Here is a 21136-nt window from a genome sequence, read left to right as displayed (position 1 = left end):
AATCATATGCATGTAAATCTCTCCTGGCTCAAAGTCGAGGAGAGATTGACTTCATCACTACTTGTTTTTGTAAGAAGTGTTGTCATGCTGAATGCACCATGATGTCTATTTAAACTACTTGGACACCCATGCATACACCACAAGACATGACACCAGAAATCTCTTCACAATCCCCAAGTCAAGAACAGACTATGGGAGGCGCACAGTATTACATAGAGCCATGACTACATGGAACTCTATTCCAAATCAGGTAAATGATGCAAGAAGTAGAATCAGATTTGAATAAAAACCAGATAAAAATACACCTTATAGAACAGCTGGGACTGGGAAGAGACACACACACACAGGCACAGACACACATACACATGATAAGACATCCACTCTACACACTTACACATGGATTTTGTATTGTAGATATGTGGTAGTAGAGTAGTGGCCTGATGGACACTAAATGTGGTGTGAAAAGTGTTATGAAATGTAATATTTTAAATTGTATATAACTGCCTTAATTAATGTTGCTTTAGCCCAGGAAGAGTAGTTGCTGCTTTGGCAGCAGCTACTGGGGATCCACAATTAAATACACCTATAAATATGTACATATCTACCTCAAATACCTCGTACCCCTGCACCTCGATTTGGTACTGGTACCCTGTGTATATAGTCAAGTTATCGTTACTCATTGATTATTTATTATTACTTTTATTATTAGGCGTTATTACTTTTCTATGATGTATCTATTTGATTTATGTATGCATTGTTGAAAAGGGTCCGTCACTAAGCATTTCCCTGTTAGTCTACACCTGTTGTTTACGAAGCATTTCCCTGTTAGTCTACACCTGTTGTTTACGAAGCATGTGACGAATACATTTGGATTTGATTGATTTGACGTAAGAAAGCGCGAGGTAGATGAGGGAGGAAGGAGAGAAGAGGGTTCTCGAGCTGAGCTTTCATAGTCCAATCACTCTCCTCGCGCCAGACAGAGAACAAGTCAACGGGAATCTTGACCAGGGTAGGTTTCATCACCATACGTTTTCTATCTTTGAACTATTGCGTGTGCCTCGCATTAACATAGAGATAAATTAATCACATGGCGTTGTGTTGTGCTTTTTCTGTAATATACAATTAATAACTTTTAAGTTTGTATAATATATTGAAATAGGCTATTATTCGGCGATATTTTACTGAGTGAAAACACATATTTGGCTGCAATTAAAACCGTTTTGAATGTATTGGTTGTACTCTAGTCGAATTTTATTCTAAAACTTAAATGCATTTGGAAAGTTCCAGTTGCAATGGAATGTCTGTACATCGAAAGGGGTTTAAACAAGCGCGTCTTGACTGCATGCAGCCGTTATGACAAGCCCAGAATCCCTGAATGTCAAACATTTCACGAAAAGGATGTGACAAAAATACCGCCGTTCAGAATAAATGATTGTGGTTTCCATCGCGTGGATAAATTGTTTGCTTTGATTAGACTTAACGCACTCCCCTTGACGTGTGGATAATGGCTCATGAAGCGTTCTGTTTGTTTCCTCTATAGCGCAACTTTCACCACAACAAGAAAATGTGAACACAAGCCCTGCCATGTAAAGACGACTCGACTCAAGGCGCCCCACATAAATCAGTACCTTAGACAGCGACACCCGGCCGTTATCAGCATCTCCAACCCGGCGGAAAGCACACAGTCCACTGCACTCGGCTGTCCTACCAGAGCGCAACCAAGGCATGCAGTTCCGTGAATGACGATTCTCTCGATCAGAGCGCAATGGGTTTCAGAAGCGCTGCTATTAATGATATACTTAACTAATTGCGTCTTCGATACTGATGCTATTCATTCTTCTAGCCAGTATGGTAACAGTATCGATCGTGAGAGGACCAACGCGAGTGGCAGGTGACGAGGGTTGTAACAGCCTTGTTGGACTGAGAGCCTGAGAGCCCTATCACATTCAATTCACTACCAAGTCAGAGAAGATCACAAGCGTCAAGTCGGAAGTGAATTGACAAGTTAGACACACCATGGGGATAAGACACCTTTTGCTGCTCCTCATATACCTGGATCCCCTGAGCGTTCTCTGCGCCGGGACAGGAGGCAAGAAGATGAAACCCGTGACCAAGCGGACTCCCAAGGCGAAAGACACCAACATCACCGCGGTGATCCCCACCGCCGCGCCGCAGAAGAACACGACCAAGGACTACGATACGTGCACGGGTTACTACGATGTGAGCGGACAATTTGACAGAGAGTTTGCGTGTAACAACACGGTTCACCGCTACTGCTGCGGGTCCTGCTTCCTGCGGTTCTGCTGCCAGGAAAAAGAAAAACGAGTGGATCAGTCAAGCTGTAAAAACTACAACAAGCCGGACTGGGTGAAAACGCCCCCCCCGTCGCCAGCCTCGACGGGACAGCCTTTTGACCCGAGTATGGACCAGACGAACACTGCAGTGTACATCACCTGTGGGATCATAGCTTTTATTTTAGTGGTGGGAGTTTCGGCTAAAGTTGCCTATGACAAAGCCACCGAGCCTCCTCAGGAAATGAATATCCATAGGTAAGTCAGAATGAATGACTTAATAAATGAATGAATGAATGAACGAACGAATGAATATACATGTCTGCTTGGGTGCAAAGCCCCGTTTTATATGAAACATGATGAAACATGATCTGGTCTTTTATGTCTTGAGAGAAAAATTTCAATGTGGTTGAACATATCATTCTGTATTGAAGTCATGTTCACATGCAGTATAAAATATTTTATGGATAATCTGAGTGTGATAATTAACCTGACATATAATATAGTTCATATGGGTCTTATCCACAACCCCCAGCAGTCTAAACCCTTATACTAAAAGGTCTGACCCTTGAACTAAGAAAACTAGTCACACCTTGAAAATAATTGTTATGACAATTATGGGTCAGAGGTCAGAGCTCATTGGAACATGGTCACGTGAGATTGAATGCATATTTGACCTCCATTTTACATAATGTACTGTGAGGTGGTCACGTGTGTCTTCCTGGTACAGTAGGCTACAGATAAAGATGTTTCTATATGAAAAAACACTTGACTTTTAACCAGGTTGAGCTATGTCCTGCTTTATACAAATCATTTTATCACCCACTACCAGAATGCTATTAAATCTGGTACACTAGGCTAGTTTACACACACAATAAATGATGTATATCGTTACAAACCAAAGAACCCCTATCTGTACTATTTAGAACCATCATGTGTGTGTGTAAACTAGCCTAGTATACCAGATGGCATTCTGGCATTTACTCTCAAATCCGTATATACAATTAAATATAATAAAAACAAATGCATGTGCCATTTGGTGCTATAAAGAACCCTGCTCACAAGGTTCTAAATGGAACTTGTATGGTGCTATAAAGAACCCTGCTCATGAGGTTCTAAATGGAACTTGTATGGTGCTATAAAGAACCCTGCTCATAAGGTTCTAAATGGAACTTGTATGGTGCTATAAAGAACCCTGCTCACAAGGTTCTAAATGGAACTTGTATGGTGCTATAAAGAACCCTGCTCATAAGGTTCTAAATGGAACTTGTATGGTGCTATAAAGAACCCTGCTCATAAGGTTCTAAATGGAACTTGTATGGTGCTATAAAGAACCCTGCTCACAAGGTTCTAAATGGAACTTGTATGGTGCTATAAAGAACCCTGCTCACAAGGTTCTAAATGGAACTTGTATGGTGCTATAAAGAACCCTGCTCATAAGGTTCTAAATGGAACTTGTATGGTGCTATAAAGAACCCTGATCACACGGTTCTAAATGGAACTTGTATGGTGCTATAAAGAACCCTGCTCACAAGGTTCTAAATGGAACTTGTATGGTGCTAGAAAGAACCCTGCTCATAAGGTTCTAAATGGAACTTGTATGGTGCTATAAAGAACACTTTCCTATGGTTTTATGAAGAACCATTAGATCTATATAGCACCAAAAAAGGGTTCCGCTATGGTTACAACCCTTTTTGGGGCCATATAGAATGCTTTTTTATGGTTCTTTATAGAACCATCATGGAAGAATGGTTCTCAATCTGAAATGTTCTTTGTAGATCATTTCGTGGAAACATACATGGTTATTTGTTCTGTTCAGCCATATTATACTGTTAAACTTCCATAGGTGTTACTGTGTTAATTAGCAACTTAAGTGAGCAACCTCTTGAACAGCTTGGGGTCCCTGAGAAAATAAATACAGAGTGATTTAATCAACCATTCTCAATTGATGCAAAACATTGTTGCTATATATAGTCATAAATAACACAACTCATTAGATAAACTGGAATGAGACTCTCACTCACGGTCGCACAAAAAAAAAAGCTATGCCTAAACCACACCCCAAAATATTCTAATGAGCCTCCTCCCCTACATTTTAATTATCACTAAAAGAGCAAAGAATCATTTTGTGAACTTTAAAGGCTCAAATGGTTCTTTGAGTCATTATGGTTCCACATAGAACCATTAGCCTTCCCAAAGAATCCTTAAGGAACCCATAGAACCATTAGCCTTCCCAAAGAATCCTTAAGGAACCATAATTATTTTTTTTTTGTACACATGAAAGACCAAAGTAATTGCAGAGGTGTTCAAAGGGAAATATTTACATGATTTGGGAAAGCTTGCATGTCAGTTGTGTGGTGAAGGACTGATCCTATTGATGTATATTTGATGTATTTTTTTTGTTGTTGTCGGTTGTTTCACTGCAGGTGTTGTGACAAATCTAGTTTCTGCATCATAACATCAAGCCGTATGTAATATTATGGAGAGCACTGACAGTGCATCATCCCTTCAAATGCAAACAGATAAATCCAGACGCACAACAACGTCTATACACATTCCCCTCGTAAGATACTCATAAAATGACAAGGCCTTTGCTAAGTCAAAACAAACCCTATTGCCATAGACCATAAATTAGAAAATAAAACCTCTAATCCAACCCCTCTCACCCTGAGCTAACTCTAGTTCCATAGCAGCTATCACACCAACACGTTCTCTGTGGTGGTGGTGGTGGTGTGCAGTTATGTGTTTTCTCAGCTGTTTCCCGGCTCCCTCTGGGGCTTTGCAACCTTACGTTTAACCACAGACTAGTGGACAACACATGATGCTGGAGAGCACACATCAATGAGTAACCGCTGATACACATTGTAGTCTCCCACTCTGAAGCATGGTCCTTTTACACATGCGTGGCGGCGCAACACTGGAGTAATCTAGAGACATTCAAAAATGTGTCACGCACAGGCGTCCGGTGGCATCTTAATTGGGGAGGACGGACTTATAGTAACGGCTGGAACGATATCAACGGAATGGTATCAAACACATCAAACATTCCATCCACTTCATTATTATGAGCCGTTCTCCCCTCAGCAGCCTTCTGTTGTATAACATTAAGGTTAAAGTGTCATTGGAGTTGCCTGACACGTCTGCGCCACAGCAAATCCAATGATAAATACATAACAGCAAAACTCAGATGTGAAATAAATAAAAACAGGGACAGTATTTATAGAACAGGAAAGGTTACGCTGTACATATATCTGTCACGCACAAGGCTTTGAGCAGTCGCAGCAATGCAAACATAATTTGATTTCCTCCTCTTCATAAAGCTCAGCCAGAAAAAAACAACTATTTGTGTTATTTTCTGTCATGATGCTGTTGAGTTTTTCTGTTCCCTCTCTCCCCTCTCCTTCTCACCCTCGAGGGGTGCCATACCTCCGTATGCACCTGGTGTCGGCCTGAAAAACACTCCAATTCAACCCAATTATAACGGCTTCTCATAAACACAACTATGCTTCTCTTTCTGTTGTTAGTATATTTGTTACCTTCACTGTTTTGTTAGTAGAGTGGATGTCCACGCCCCCGCGGACATCTAATTAGCATAATACAAAAGCCCATAGAATCTGTCCATTTAAGTGAGACGTATCTATCTTGGGCTTGGATCCACAATCCACAGCATCTGACAATGCCGGTCTTCTGCATCTGCGGTGAAAGTTGGCAGAGCTACAGTGGGATTTGTCAGACCAGGAGACATGCCGAAAATGTAGTGCCAAAAAAGGGGTTAAATATGGGTAAAATAAATATAAAAATAATTAGCTTATCTATCTTATATCTCTCAGATATAAGACAGACACTTCAAAACGTGCCTCCTCTTGATTTATTTTTTATATAGAAACACATTGAATAACATACAGTGGGGCAAAAAAGTATTTAGTCAGCCATCAATTGTGCAAGTTCTCCCACTTAAAAAGATGAGAGAGGCCTGTAATTTTCATCATAGGTACACTTCAACTATGACAGACAAAATGAGAAAAAAAATCCAGAAAATCACATTGTAGCATTTTTTTATGAATTTATTTGCAAATTATGGTGGAAAATAAGTATTTGGTCACCTACAAACAAGCAAGATTTCTGGCTCTCACAGACCTGTAACTTCTTCTTTAAGAGGCTCCTCTGTCCTCCACTCGTTACCTGTATTAATGGCACCTGTTTGAACTTGTTATCGGTATAAAATACACCTGTCCACAACCTCAAACAGTCACACTCCAAACTCCACTATGGCCAAGACCAAAGAGCTGTCAAAGGACACCAGAAACAAAATTGTAGACCTGCACCAGGCTGGGAAGACTGAATCTGCAATAGGTAAGCAGCTTGGTTTGAAGAAATCAACTGTGGGAGCAATTATTAGGAAATGGAAGACATACAAGACCACTGATAATCTCCCTCGATCTGGGGCTCCACGCAAGATCTCACCCTGTGGGGGTGAGAAATCACAGAACCACACGGGGGGACCTAGTGAATGACCTGCAGAGAGCTGGGACCAAAGTAACAAAGCCTATCATCAGTGACACACTACGCCGCCAAGGACTCAAATCCTGCAGTGCCAGACGTGTCCCCTTGCTTAAGCCAGTACATGTCCAGGCCCGTCTGAAGTTTGCTAGAGATCATTTGAATGATCCAGAAGAAGATTGGGAGAATGTCATATGGTCAGATGAAACCAAAATAGAACGTTTTGGTAAAAACTCAACTCGTCGTTTTTGGAGGACAAAGAATGCTGAGTTGCATCCAAAGAACACCATACCTACTGTGAAGCATGGGGGTGGAAACATCATGCTTTGGGGCTGTTTTTCTGCAAAGGGACCAGGACGACTGATCCGTGTAAAGGAAAGAATGAATGGGGCCATGTATCGTAAGATTTTGAGTGAAAACCTCCTTCCATCAGCAAGGGCATTGAAGATGAAACGTGGCTAGCTCTTTCAGCATGACAATGATCCCAAACACATCGCCCGGGCAACGAAGGAGTGGCTTCGTATGAAACATTTCAAGATCCTGGAGTGGCCTAGCCAGTCTCCAGATCTCAACCCCATAGAAAATCTTTGGAGGGAGTTGAATGTCTGTGTTGCCCAGCAACAGCCCCAAAACATCACTGCTCTAGAGGAGATCTGCATGGAGGAATGGGCCAAAATACCAGCAACAGTGTGTGAAAACCTTGTGAAGACTTACAGAAAACGTTTGACCTCTGTCATTGCCAACAAAGTGTATATAACAAAGTATTGAGATAAACTTTTGTTATTGACCAAATACTTATTTTCCACCATAATTTGCAAATTAATTAATTAACTATCCTACAATGTGATTTTCTGGAATTTTTTCCTCATTTTGTCTGTCATAGTTGAAGTGTACCTATGATGAAAATTACAGGCCTCTCATCTTTTTAAGTGGGAGAACTTGCACAATTGGTGGTTGACTAAATACTTTTTTGCCCCACTGTATGTTATTCAATGTGTTTCTATGGGGTAATAGCAGTAACACCAAATTCAATGTTTCATCAAATATATATATTTTTTCAAAAACAAATTATACTATACAGGGTTCCTAAAATTCCAAATCAAATATCTAAATGATCCTTATTATGACCTACTTATATGTTAGCACAGTAGAAACCCATATCCGGGCCCTTACACCTCAGGGGGTTTATAATGGTTCTCTATAACCAGTCAGTGCCAAGAAACAAATGAACTGTCACTCACCTTGGAAACGTAAATGCTTGGAGAAGTGAGCTAAATAGACGTATCAGTGACTTTTGGTGCACAAACTTAAAAAAAAAATCAAAACCTGCCATTTTCTTCTCTGTGTCCACAGGGCCCTTGCAGACATCCTGAGGCAACAGGGGCCCATTCCCATATCTCAGTACGACTGTGAGAACTTTTCAGCCATGAACGGCTCTCCCAAAGACAACACTCCTCAACAAACCTCCTCCAAGAACCACTACACCCCTGTCCACCAGTCCAAGTCCAACCACGGTACGTGACCTTTATAGGTACATATATTCAACTGTTTTCGGTAAATATCTTCAAAGACACATTGGTGAAGTGTGCGAATGTGTTGGTGCATAATCACTATGTTTCCAGTAGCGCTGCGTGGGTACAATCACTGGGAAAACCAAGCCACGATTGTTTTTCTCTCCATATTGCAACCTATGCGTTGTGATTAATTGCGTTGTTTGCTCTATCACCTGTTAGTTCATATGCCTTGCCACCGTGATATATAGGCCCAAGGCCGAGAGAAAAAGAAGACGCAGTGGAAAATGAATTCAACCACACCTTTGTTTCATCACAAAACCATAGAGCAACCTTTGTCTGGTGAAGTCCACAAAGCATACTGCATGTTACAAACAGTTACATGACCTACAGCAACCTCTGTCTGGTGGAGTCCACAAAGCATATTGAATGTAACAGTTACATGACCTACAGCAACCTCTGTCTGGTGGAGTCCACAAAGCATACTGCATGTTACAAACAGTTACATGACCTACAGCAACCTCTGTCTGGTGGAGTCCACAAAGCATATTGAATGTAACAGTTACATGACCTACAGCAACCTCTGTCTGGTGGAGTCCACAAAGCATACTGCATGTTACAAACAGTTACATGACCTACAGCAACCTCTGTCTGGTGGAGTCCACAAAGCATACTGCACGTTACAGTTACATGACCTACAGCAACCTCTGTCCGGTGAAGTCCACAAAGCATATTGCGTATAACAAACAGTTACATGACCTACAGCAACCTCTGTCTGGTGGAGTCCACAAAGCATATTGCGTATAACAAACAGTTACATGACCTACAGCGTGGTCAAGCAAGGTAATGTTTCTGACATTTTCAGACTATTAAACAACTATTGATTTAGAACCTCAGAGAGTTACCTGCAAGTCGCAAAGAAAACAGGAGCTGCCTCCACTATTCCAGCACCATTTTAACTACAACATTTCAACATCATCAAATCACCTCTGCCTAGTCCAATACAGTGACAACTAAAAGATTCCCAAAACAATTTAGTCCAATCAGCGTATGTTAAATATCATACTGTCCATGGTACTAACTTCTGTGTGTGCTTGCAAGAAGAAAAAAAAAGATTGACTCACCCTACTTCTAGAGAAAGGCCAATGCCATTCTCCTCTCTTTCATGTTGCCGAAATGGTCTCACTCTGTCATACAGTACACGGTTTTAGTTGTTGTTATCATAGGCTACCTGGCTAAAATGCTTGCTCGCTAGACTAACTTCCTTTCATGGGCAACAATTAGCCAGATAGTTAACATTAGCCTACTTCCATCAGGCCAGGGGCATAATGTATAAATTAATGATTGGATCGGATTCGCCATTATAATCATTGGCCAGTACGAAGAATTAAGTAAAACCACAAGTCCAAATCCCTATTCCTCTATGGCTAATTTAGGAAATAGATTGTTTTAGTTAGCTCGCTAGCCTTTGGAGGACAACACAACGAGATGCAACAATTACATTTATTTCTGTCAACAACGACATTTGGCTTTTGATATGATGTGATAGGTTGTGAAGCCAAATCCAAACTGGATTCCCTTGATACTTTCTTTTGGTGCGCCAGGATCATTCACAGTTGAGCTGAATGCTGATTGGCTATTATTTGATTATTTTTGTTCATCAATGCTTGCTGGCTTCTCTTGCATTGAATGCTACTGGCGGCAACAATGTCATACCCTTTTGGACCAGATGCATCAGATAAATGGTGTGTACACATCGAGACAGAGGGGGCGCTGTTTCGCTTGCTTGGATGCTTTCTCTGGTCAAATACATTCAGCCTCTTGCGAATTAAAGGAAAATTATAAAATACAGAGAGATGAAAGATACATATTTTCTTTGGGGGGTAAGCCAGGCTTTCATTGGAATCCATGAGTACATGCCACTGTGTGCTTCATTACTTTGTGTGTGTGTGTTTATATGAGCCGTTGTGTGTTTATTCAGTTTCTGTGTGTATGAGAGCACACATTGTGTGTTTATTCAGTTTCTGTGTGTGAGAGCACACACTGTGTTTATTCAGTTTCTGTGTTTGAGAGCACACATTGTGTGTTTATTCAGTTTCTGTGTATGAGAGCACACATTGTGTGTTTATTTAGTTTCTGTGTGTGAGAGCACACATTGTGTGTTAATATGAACAGTTGTGTGTTAACTCAGTTTCTGTGTGTGTGAGAGCACACATTGTGTGTTTATTCAGTTTCTGTGTGTGAGAGCACACACTGTGTTTATTCAGTTTCTGTGTGTGAGAGCACACACTGTGTTTATTCAGTTTCTGTGTGTGAGAGCACACATTGTGTGTTTATTCAGTTTCTGTGTGTGAGAGCACACATTGTGTGTTTATTCAGTTTCTGTGTGTGAGAGCACACATTGTGTCCACAGCTGCGTTCCCTGTCAGTGGTGTAATCTCTTATGTAGACATCCCATAATCATCCAATTTGTGCAAGAGAGAGAAAGGTAGGGTTAGAGACAGTAGAGAGAGAAAGGTAGAGTTAGAGACAGTAGAGAGAGAAAGGTAGGGTTAGAGACAGTAGAGAGAGAAAGGTAGGGTTAGAGACAGTAGAGAGAGAAAGGTAGGGTTAGAGACAGTAGAGAGCGAGAGGAATAGAGACAGTAGAGAGAGAGACGGAGAGAGAGAGAGAGAGAGGGGAGAGAGACAGTAGAGAGAGAGAGAGGGAGAGAGACAGTAGAGAGAGAGGGGGAGAGAGCAGAGAGAGAGAGACAGAAAGAGGGCCTGTCAGTGTAGATAACTGTGGCTAGCAAGGGAACGGGGCCGGGCAATCTCTGGCAGGGTGGAAACGTTAGACGTTGGCACACAGAGACCGTGACCGCTCGGCACGCGGAGTAACGTGATTCGACCACACGGCTGGGAAGTGGGAACAGAACACCACTGACAGGGTGTACTCTGGGGTATGGGCTCTCTGAAGAGATACAGTTAACGTGAGACAGCTTTGTGGTTGCAGGATTGTGAAGCAGGTCTGAGTCGAGAGAGAGGGACAGAGGGAGAGGGAGAGAGAGAGACAGAGGGAGAGAGAGAGAGACGGAGAAAGGTGTTTGAGAGATACACAGTGAGACAGAAAGACGATTGAGAGAGGAAGAGACTGGCCGTATCCGAATAGCCGTACTTGCAGTCTAAATAGTAGGCAGTGAGGGAAAAAAGTATTTGATCCCCTGCTGATTTTGTACGTTTGCCCACTGACAAAGAAATTATCAGACTATAATTTTAATGATAGGTTTATTTGAACAGTGAGAGACAGAATAACAACAAAAAAATCCAGAAAAACGTATGTCAAAAATGTTATAAATTGATTTGCATTTTAATGAGGGAAATAAGTATTTGACCCCCTCTCAATCAGAAAGATTTCTGGCTCCCAGGTGTCTTTTATACAGGTAACGAGCTAAGATTAGGAGCACACTCTTAAAGGGAGTGCTCCGAATCTCAGCTTGATACCTGTATAAAATACACCTGTCCACAGAAGTGAACTATCAATCAGATTCTAAACTCTCCAACATGGCCAAGACCAAAGAGCTCTCCAAGGATGTCAGGGACAAGATTGTAGATCTACACAAGGCTGGAATGGGCTACAAGACCATCGCCAAGCAGCTTGGTGAGAAGGTGACAACAGTTAGCGCGATTATTCGCAAATGGAAGAAACAAAAGAACTGTCAATCTCCCTCGGCCTGTGGCTCCATGCAAGATCTCACCTCGTGGAGTTGCAATGATCATGAGAACGGTGAGGAATCAGTCCAGAACTACACGAGAGGATCTTGTCAATGATCAAGGCAGCTGGGACCATAGTCACCAAGAAAACAATTGGTAACACACTACGCCGTGAAGGACTGAAATCCTGCAGCGCCCGCAAGGTCCCCCTGCTCAAGAAAGCACATATACATGCCCGTCTGAAGTTTGCCAATGATCATATGATTGATTCAGAGGACAACTGGGTGAAAGTGTTGTGGTCAGATGAGACCAAAATGGAGCTCTTTAGCATCAACTCAACTCGCCGTGTTTGGAGGAGGAGGAATGCTGCCTATTACCCCAAGAACACCATCCCCACCGTCAAACATTATGCTTTGGGGATGTTTTTTTGCTAAGGGGACAGGACAACTTCACCACATCAAAGGAACGATGGACGGGGACATGTATCGTTAAATCTTGGGTGAGAACCTCCTTCCCTCAGCCAGGGCATTGAAAATGGGTCGTGGATGGGTATTCCAGCATGACAATGACCCAAAACACACAGCCAAGGCAACAAATGAGTGGCTCAAGGAGATGCACATTAAGGTCCTGGAGTGGCCTAGCCAGTCTCCAGACCTTAATCCCATAGAAAATCTGTGGAGGGAGCTGAAGGTTTGGGTTACCAAACATCAGCCTCAAAACCTTAATGACTTGGAGAAGATCTGCAAAGAGGAGTGGGACAAAATCCCTCCTGAGATGTGTGCAAACCTGGTGGCCAACTACAAGAAACGTCTGACCTCTGTGATTGCCAACAAGGGTTTTGCCACCAAGTACTAAGTCATGTTTTGCAGAGGGTCAAATACTTATTACCCTCATTAAAATGCAAATCATTTTATAACATTTTTGACATGCGGTTTTCTGGATTTTTTGTCCCACTGTTCAAATAAACCTACCATTAAAATTATAGACTGATCATTTCTTTGTCAGTGGGCAAATGTACAAAATCAGCAGGGGATCAAATACTTTTTTCCCTCACTGTATGTGGCACTCGAGTATGCTCAAATGCCAGGATGTCATACTCACTTCTGATTTTCATCTAGTACAAATTCACTGCATGCTATTGAGGAAGATAATCAGCTTTTCACGTGTGTTTGACAACAGATGATAATCAGATCGGGGATGGGCTGTAGCAAAATGAACAACTGGAGGGAAACACTTTAGATTATACATTCTCAGTATGGGGGAGTCTAGTATTAGATTATACATTCTCAGTGTAGTTGAGTCTAGTATTAGATTATACATTCTCAGTATGGGGGAGTCTAGTATTAGATTATACATTCTCAGTGTAGTTGAGTCTAGTATTAGATTATACATTCTCAGTATGGGGGGAGTCTAGTATTAGATTATACATTCTCATTATGGGGGAGTCTAGTATTAGATTATACATTCTCAGTATGGGGGAGTATTAGATTATACATTCTCAGTATGTTTGAGTATTGTATTAGATTACACATTCTCATTATGGGTGAGTCTAGTATTAGATAATACATTCTCAGTATGGGTGAGTCTAGTATTAGATTACACATTCTCAGTATGGGGGAGTCTAGTATTAGATTACACATTCTCAGTATGTTTGAGTATTGCATTAGATTACACATTCTCATTATGGGTGAGTCTAGTATTAGATTATACATTCTCAGTATGGGGGAGTATTAGATTATACATTCTCAGTATGGGGGAGTCTAGTATTAGATTATACATTCTCAGTATGGGGGGAGTCTAGTATTAGATTACACATTCTCAGTATGGGAGAGTCTAGTATTAGATTACACATTATCATTATGGGGGGGGGGGGGGGTCTAGTATTAGATTACACATTCTCAGTGTGGGAGAGTCTAGTATTAGATTACACATTCTCATTATGGGGGGGAGTCTAGTATTAGATTATACATTCTCAGTATGGGGGAGTCTAGTATTAGATTATACATTCTCAGTATGGGGGAGTCTAGTATTAGATTACACATTCTCAGTATGGGGGGGAGTCTAGTATTAGATTATACATTCTCATTATGGGCGAGTCTAGTATTAGATTACACATTCTCAGTATGGGGGAGTATTAGATTATACATTCTCAGTATGGGGGAGTATTGCATTAGATTATACATTCTCAGTATGTTTGAGTATTGCATTAGATTATACATTCTCAGTATGGGGGAGTCTAGTATTAGATTATACATTCTCAGTATGGGGGAGTCTAGTATTAGATTATACATTCTCAGTATGGGGGGGAGTCTAGTATTAGATTATACATTCTCAGTATGGGGGAGTCTAGTATTAGATTACACATTCTCAGTATGGGTGAGTCTAGTATTAGATTATACATTCTCAGTATGGGGGAGTCTAGTATTAGATTATACATTCTCAGTATGGGGGAGTCTAGTATTAGATTATACATTCTCAGTATGGGGGAGTCTAGTATTAGATTATACATTCTCAGTATGGGGGGAGTCTAGTATTAGATTATACATTCTCAGTATGGGTGAGTCTAGTATTAGATTATACATTCTCAGTGTAGTTGAGTCTAGTATTAGATTATACATTCTCAGTATGGGGGAGTCTAGTATTAGATTATACATTCTCAGTGTAGTTGAGTCTAGTATTAGATTATACATTCTCAGTATGGGGGGAGTCTAGTATTAGATTATACAGTCTCATTATGGGCGAGTCTAGTATTAGATTACACATTCTCAGTATGGGGGAGTCTAGTATTAGATTATACATTCTCAGTATGGGGGAGTATTAGATTATACATTCTCAGTATGTTTGAGTATTGTATTAGATTACACATTCTCATTATGGGTGAGTCTAGTATTAGATAATACATTCTCAGTATGGGTGAGTCTAGTATTAGATTACACATTCTCAGTATGGGGGAGTCTAGTATTAGATTACACATTCTCAGTATGTTTGAGTCTAGTATTAGATTATACATTCTCAGTATGGGGTGAGTCTAGTATTAGATTACACATTCTCAGTATGGGGGAGTCTAGTATTAGATTATACATTCTCAGTATGGGGGAGTATTAGATTATACATTCTCAGTATGTTTGAGTATTGTATTAGATTATACATTCTCAGTATGGGTGAGTCTAGTATTAGATTATACATTCTCAGTGTAGTTGAGTCTAGTATTAGATTATACATTCTCAGTATGGGGGAGTCTAGTATTAGATTATACATTCTCAGTATGGGGGAGTCTAGTATTAGATTATACATTCTCAGTATGGGGGAGTCTAGTATTAGATTATACATTCTCATTATGGGCGAGTCTAGTATTAGATTACACATTCTCAGTATGGGGGAGTCTAGTATTAGATTATACATTCTCAGTATGGGGGAGTATTAGATTATACATTCTCAGTATGTTTGAGTATTGTATTAGATTACACATTCTCATTATGGGTGAGTCTAGTATTAGATAATACATTCTCAGTATGGGTGAGTCTAGTATTAGATTACACATTCTCAGTATGGGGGAGTCTAGTATTAGATTACACATTCTCAGTATGTTTGAGTATTGCATTAGATTACACATTCTCATTATGGGTGAGTCTAGTATTAGATTATACATTCTCAGTATGGGGGAGTCTAGTATTAGATTATACATTCTCAGTATGGGGGAGTCTAGTATTAGATTACACATTCTCAGTATGGGGGAGTATTAGATTATACATTCTCAGTATGGGGGAGTCTAGTATTAGATTATACATTCTCAGTATGGGGGGAGTCTAGTATTAGATTACACATTCTCAGTATGGGAGAGTCTAGTATTAGATTACACATTCTCATTATGGGAGGGGGGGGAGTCTAGTATTAGATTACACATTCTCAGTGTGGGAGAGTCTAGTATTAGATTACACATTCTCATTATGGGGGGGAGTCTAGTATTAGATTATACATTCTCAGTATGGGGGAGTCTAGTATTAGATTATACATTCTCAGTATGGGGGAGTCTAGTATTAGATTACACATTCTCAGTATGGGGGAGAGTCTAGTATTAGATTATACATTCTCATTATGGGCGAGTCTAGTATTAGATTACACATTCTCAGTATGGGGGAGTATTAGATTATACATTCTCAGTATGGGGGAGTCTAGTATTAGATTATACATTCTCAGTATGGGGGAGTCTAGTATTAGATTATACATTCTCAGTATGGGGGAGTCTAGTATTAGATTATACATTCTCAGTATGGGGGGAGTCTAGTATTAGATTATACATTCTCAGTATGGGTGAGTCTAGTATTAGATTATACATTCTCAGTATGGGGGAGTCTAGTATTAGATTATACATTCTCAGTATGGGGGGAGTCTAGTATTAGATTATACATTCTCAGTATGGGGGAGTCTAGTATTAGATTATAAATTCTCAGTATGGGGGAGTCTAGTATTAGATTATACATTCTCAGTATGGGGGAGTCTAGTATTAGATTATACATTCTCAGTATGGGGGAGTCTAGTATTAGATTACACATTCTCAGTATGGGGGAGTCTAGTATTAGATTACACATTCTCAGTATGGGGGAGTCTAGTATTAGATTACACATTCTCAGTATGGGGGAGTCTAGTATGTTGATAGTTGTTGATTAACTGAACAGTTCTACGTAGTATATATTAAGGTTAGTACATAGTGCAGTCACGGCCAAAAGTTTTGAGAAAGACACAAATATTAATTTTCAGAAACTTTGCTGCTTTAGTGTCTTTAGATATTTTTGTCAGATGTTACTATGGAATACTGAAGTATAATTACAAGCATTTCATAAGTGTCAAAGTATTTTATTGACAATTACATGAAGTTGATGTGAATTGTCAATATTTGCAGTTTTGACCCTTCTTTTTCAAGACTTCTGCAATCCGCCCTGGCATGCTGTCAATTAACTTCTGGGCCACATCCTGACTGATGGCAGCCCATTCTGGCATAATCAATGCTTGGAGTTTGTCAGAATTTGTGGGTTTTAGTTTGTCCACCCGCCACCCGCCACAAGTTCTCAATGGGATTAAGGTCTGGGGAGTTTCCTGGCCATGGACACAAAATATCGATGTTTTGTTCCCCGAGCAATTTACTTATCACTTTTGCCTTACGGCAAGGTGCTCCATCATGCTCGAAAAGGCATTGCTCATCACCAAACTGTTTCTGGATGGTTGGGAGAAGTTGCTCTTGGAGGATGTGTTGGTACCATTCTTTATTCATGGCTGTGTTCTTATGCAAAATTGTGAGTGAGCCCACTCCCTTGGCTGAGAAGCAACCTCACACATGAATGGTCTCAGGATGCTTTACTGTTGGCATGACCCAGGCCTGATGGTAGCGTTTACCTTCTCTTCTCCGGACAAGCTTTTTTCTGGATGCCCCAAACAATCGGAAAGAGGATTCATCAGAGAAAATGACTTTACCCCAGTCCTCAGCAGTCCAATCCCTGTACCTTTTCAGAATATCAGTCTGTCCCTGATGTTTTTCCTGGAGAGAAGTGGCTTCTTTTCTGCCCTTCTTGACACAAGGCCATCCTCCAAAACTCTTTGCCTCACTGTGCGTGCTGATGCACTCACACCTGCCTGCTGCCATTCCTGAGCAAGGTCTGTACTGGTGGTGCCCCGATCCCACAGTTGAATCAACTTTAGGAGACGGTCCTGACACTTGCTGGACTTTCTTGGGCGTCCTGAAGCCTTCTTCACAACAATTGAACTGCTCTCCTTGAAGTTCTTGATGATCCTTGCAGGTAACCATGACTGACAGAGAAAGACCAATAATTCCAAGCACCACCCTCCTTTTGAAGCTTCCAGTCTGTTATTCAAAATCAATAAGCATGACAGAGTGATCTCCAGCCTTGTCCTCGTCAACACTCACACCTGTGTTAACGAGAGAATCACTGACATGATGTCAGCTAGTCCATTTGTGGCAGGGCTGAAATGCAGTGGAAATGTTTTTTGGGGGATTCAGTTCATTTGCATGGCAAAGAGGGACTTTGCAATTATTGCAATTCATCTGATCACTCTTCATAACATTCTGGAGTATATGGAAATTGCCATCATACAAACTGAGGCAGCAGACTTTGTGAAAATTAATATTTGTGTCTTTCTCAAAACTTTTTGCCACGACTGTATAGTTTTAGTACGTAGACAGAATTCGGACAAGGCCAGAGATAGATGTGTGCTCAGGTTTCAGTTTCCACCTCAAAACAACAAGAGAGAAAGGTAAGATCGACAGACAGCCCTAAAATCCCACTCGCGCAGACAAAAAAATACATGTGGAGACACACAGCTGGACAGACAGACAGACAGACAGACAGACAGACAGCCAGACAGACAGACAGCCAGACAGACAGACAGACAGACAGACAGACAGCCAGACAGACAGACAGACAGACAGACAGACAGACAGACAGACAGACAGACAGACAGACAGACAGACAGACAGACAGACAGACAGAGGTGCGGGCTGGTCAGGTGTATCAGGTTTGAGCGTGTCGACCCCAGTATGCTCCCAGTCAGAGGTCCCGTTTGTCTCCCTGATTCACTGTATCAATCTAGTCCTAATGCTAGGGCCCAACGAGCCATGCCAGGGAAGGGAGGAAAGGGAGAACGCGCAGCCACCTAGGGCTGTGGTGGTCATCACATTTTGTTAGCTGGTGATTGTCAAGCAAATAACTGCCGGTCTCACTGTAATTGACCGTTAATTAACATCAACACATTTAGCATCTTCAGGCTTCCACACACAGCCTACAAGCCACTGATGCAGACCTTTGGAACATCTACATTTTAAAGTCTAATAAATCCCATGTAATATAGCCTACACCTTCACAATCTATCCATGTAATATAGCCTACACCATCACAATCTATCCATGTAATATAGCCTACACCTTCACAATCTATCCATGTAATATAGCCTACACCATCACAATCTATCCATGTAATATAGCCTACACCATCACAATCTATCCATGTAATATAGCCTACACCTTCACAATCTATCCATGTAATATAGCCTACACCATCACAATCTATCCATGTAATATAGCCTACACCTTCACAATCTATCCATGTAATATAGCCTACACCTTCACAATCTATCCATGTAATATAGCCTACACCATCACAATCTATCCATGTAATATAGCCTACACCATCACAATCTATCCATTATTGATTTTAGACAGGTCTAAAGAAACATGATATGAAGAAAATGCAGTCTATTTCAGAAGAACAGAATAACATACTCTGAGTTGTCCTTATGTTAGTCACTGATCTGTCATATGGCTCTGGGCTACACTAGTTCATTTAGCAGACAAGATTTGCTTCGAATTCCATGGCATTATTTTATATTATTTTATAGTATGCAGAATACAAATGAACGTAGCTGAATAAAATAGAAAGGATATTTTTCTCCAAACTAATTATGAGGGAATACGAACATGTGGCTATTCTGTGTTGAGGGGTTAACAAGGAAACTGGTCCTCTTATATGCTTCATTTTGAGTTATTTGTGTAACTTTAGTTGTGATACGAATGTTGCGCTATATATTTTAACATGTTTAATGCATTCTAAGGCTGCGTGATGCAACTCTAATGATGATTTGAATAAAGTCTCATGATTTTTTATTTTTTTTGCGCAGGCTGCACACACTTCATCAGTCTCTCATTTTGACAATTTGACAAGCACTTGACAATGCCTCGTATTTCCTGGTGTTATCCCCCTTGTGTGGCCTTAATGCCTCCTAGAAAAGTCCATGCCTTTGGCGGCCAGTGGCCATTGTGCTATTGGGCTGAATATAAAAATGACAATTCCCTTCTCTTCCGGGCACCTCTCACTCACATGGTTCTCTCAGATATCTCAATTCTAATTAGCCAATGTGATTGGGTCATTCTCACAGGCATCTTAGCTCCGAAGTAGGCTACAAGAGAAGACAGACACATCGGTGAAGCAAATGACTCCTTGTCGAATTCCGAGGCGCATATTGAAGATGTTAGAGCTGTCTATGTTTACTTTCCCTCTGCCTACAAGATGAATAAGGCTAACGAGCAGCAAAAGCACTAGCCTATGTCAATCTACTATCTCCCTATTATATTGGTCAACTTGTCCTTCTACTCCAAACATAGTCTGGGACAGTTATGGGATGAAATAGTTCCAAATTAATACAACCGCTAGCATCAAAAACACTTTTAAAATTAAAGAAGGTGATGCAACAGATCAGAACATTTAGCTTAAAATGTTGATAAGCTATTAGCTATTTCTTCCCATTATAAGCGCAGCAATGTGCACACGGCAGCAGGCTATAAGCGCAGCAACGTGCACAAGGCAGCAGGCTATAAGCGCAGCAACGTGCACAAGGCAGCAGGCTATAAGCGCAGCAATGTGCACATGGCAGCAGGCTATAAGCGCAGCAATGTGCACTTGGCAGCAGGCTATAAGCGCAAATGTTCCAAAAGGCAATTAGCGGGAAAACATAATTCTCCAATGTGACCGCAAATGTGATTATGCATGTAATGCTTTATTATAAAGGTTTATTTTTTTATGTTGAAAAGTATCTTCCACAAACTTGAAACTGACACGCCACCTATGTATGCCAGTTAGGCTCTACACTGGTTGTAAATAGGATTAATGTGCTTCATTTTAAGATGTTATTTGACCACTTTAGTTGTGATACAAACTGTAGTAACCTGGTATATTTATGTTTACCAATAGATGGCAGTACTGACTCAAGACGGAGGTTTGCTTTCAAAACATATAGGCCTATGGTCTAGGCTACATGAGGTGTGATACTGACCTTATTAAAACATATAGGCCTATGGTCTAGGCTACATGAGGTGTGATACTGACCTTATTAAAACATATAGGCCTATGGTCTAGGCTACATGAGGTGTGATACTGACCTTATTAAAACATATAGGCCTATGGTCACACCTCATGTAGCCTAGACCATAGGCCTATATGTTTTAATAAGGTCAGTATCACACCTCATGTAGCCTAGACCATAGGCCTATATGTTTTAATAAGGTCAGTATCACACCTCATGTAGCCTAGACCATAGGCCTATATGTTTGACCTTACTGACCTTATTAAAACATATA

General features: G+C 40.8%; 1 protein-coding gene across 4 annotated transcripts in view; it reads left to right on the top strand.

The window, feature by feature from the left end:
- Positions 1-949: 949 nt before the first annotated feature.
- The window catches only part of LOC139367914 (protein shisa-6-like), a 118719-nt gene continuing 98532 nt past the window's right edge, over positions 950-21136 (top strand). The window contains exons 1-3 of one of the 4 annotated variants that reach the window (XM_071106295.1): positions 950-1009; positions 1541-2549; positions 8145-8305. In XM_071106295.1, coding sequence (XP_070962396.1) covers positions 2017-2549; positions 8145-8305 — 694 coding nt within the window. In that variant the 5' untranslated portion in view covers positions 950-1009; positions 1541-2016. Of the gene's footprint in view, positions 1010-1540; positions 2550-8144; positions 8306-21136 lie in introns of those variants that run through there. The other 3 variants (XM_071106299.1, XM_071106297.1, XM_071106298.1) reach the window with 3 other exon arrangements.

The sequence above is a fragment of the Oncorhynchus clarkii genome, chromosome 16, assembly GCF_045791955.1.
Source record: "Oncorhynchus clarkii lewisi isolate Uvic-CL-2024 chromosome 16, UVic_Ocla_1.0, whole genome shotgun sequence".
In the NCBI taxonomy this organism is placed as follows: domain Eukaryota; kingdom Metazoa; phylum Chordata; class Actinopteri; order Salmoniformes; family Salmonidae; genus Oncorhynchus; species Oncorhynchus clarkii.
The sequence above is the reverse complement of the archived record's forward strand: the minus strand, read 5'-3'. Positions and strand labels throughout refer to the sequence as shown.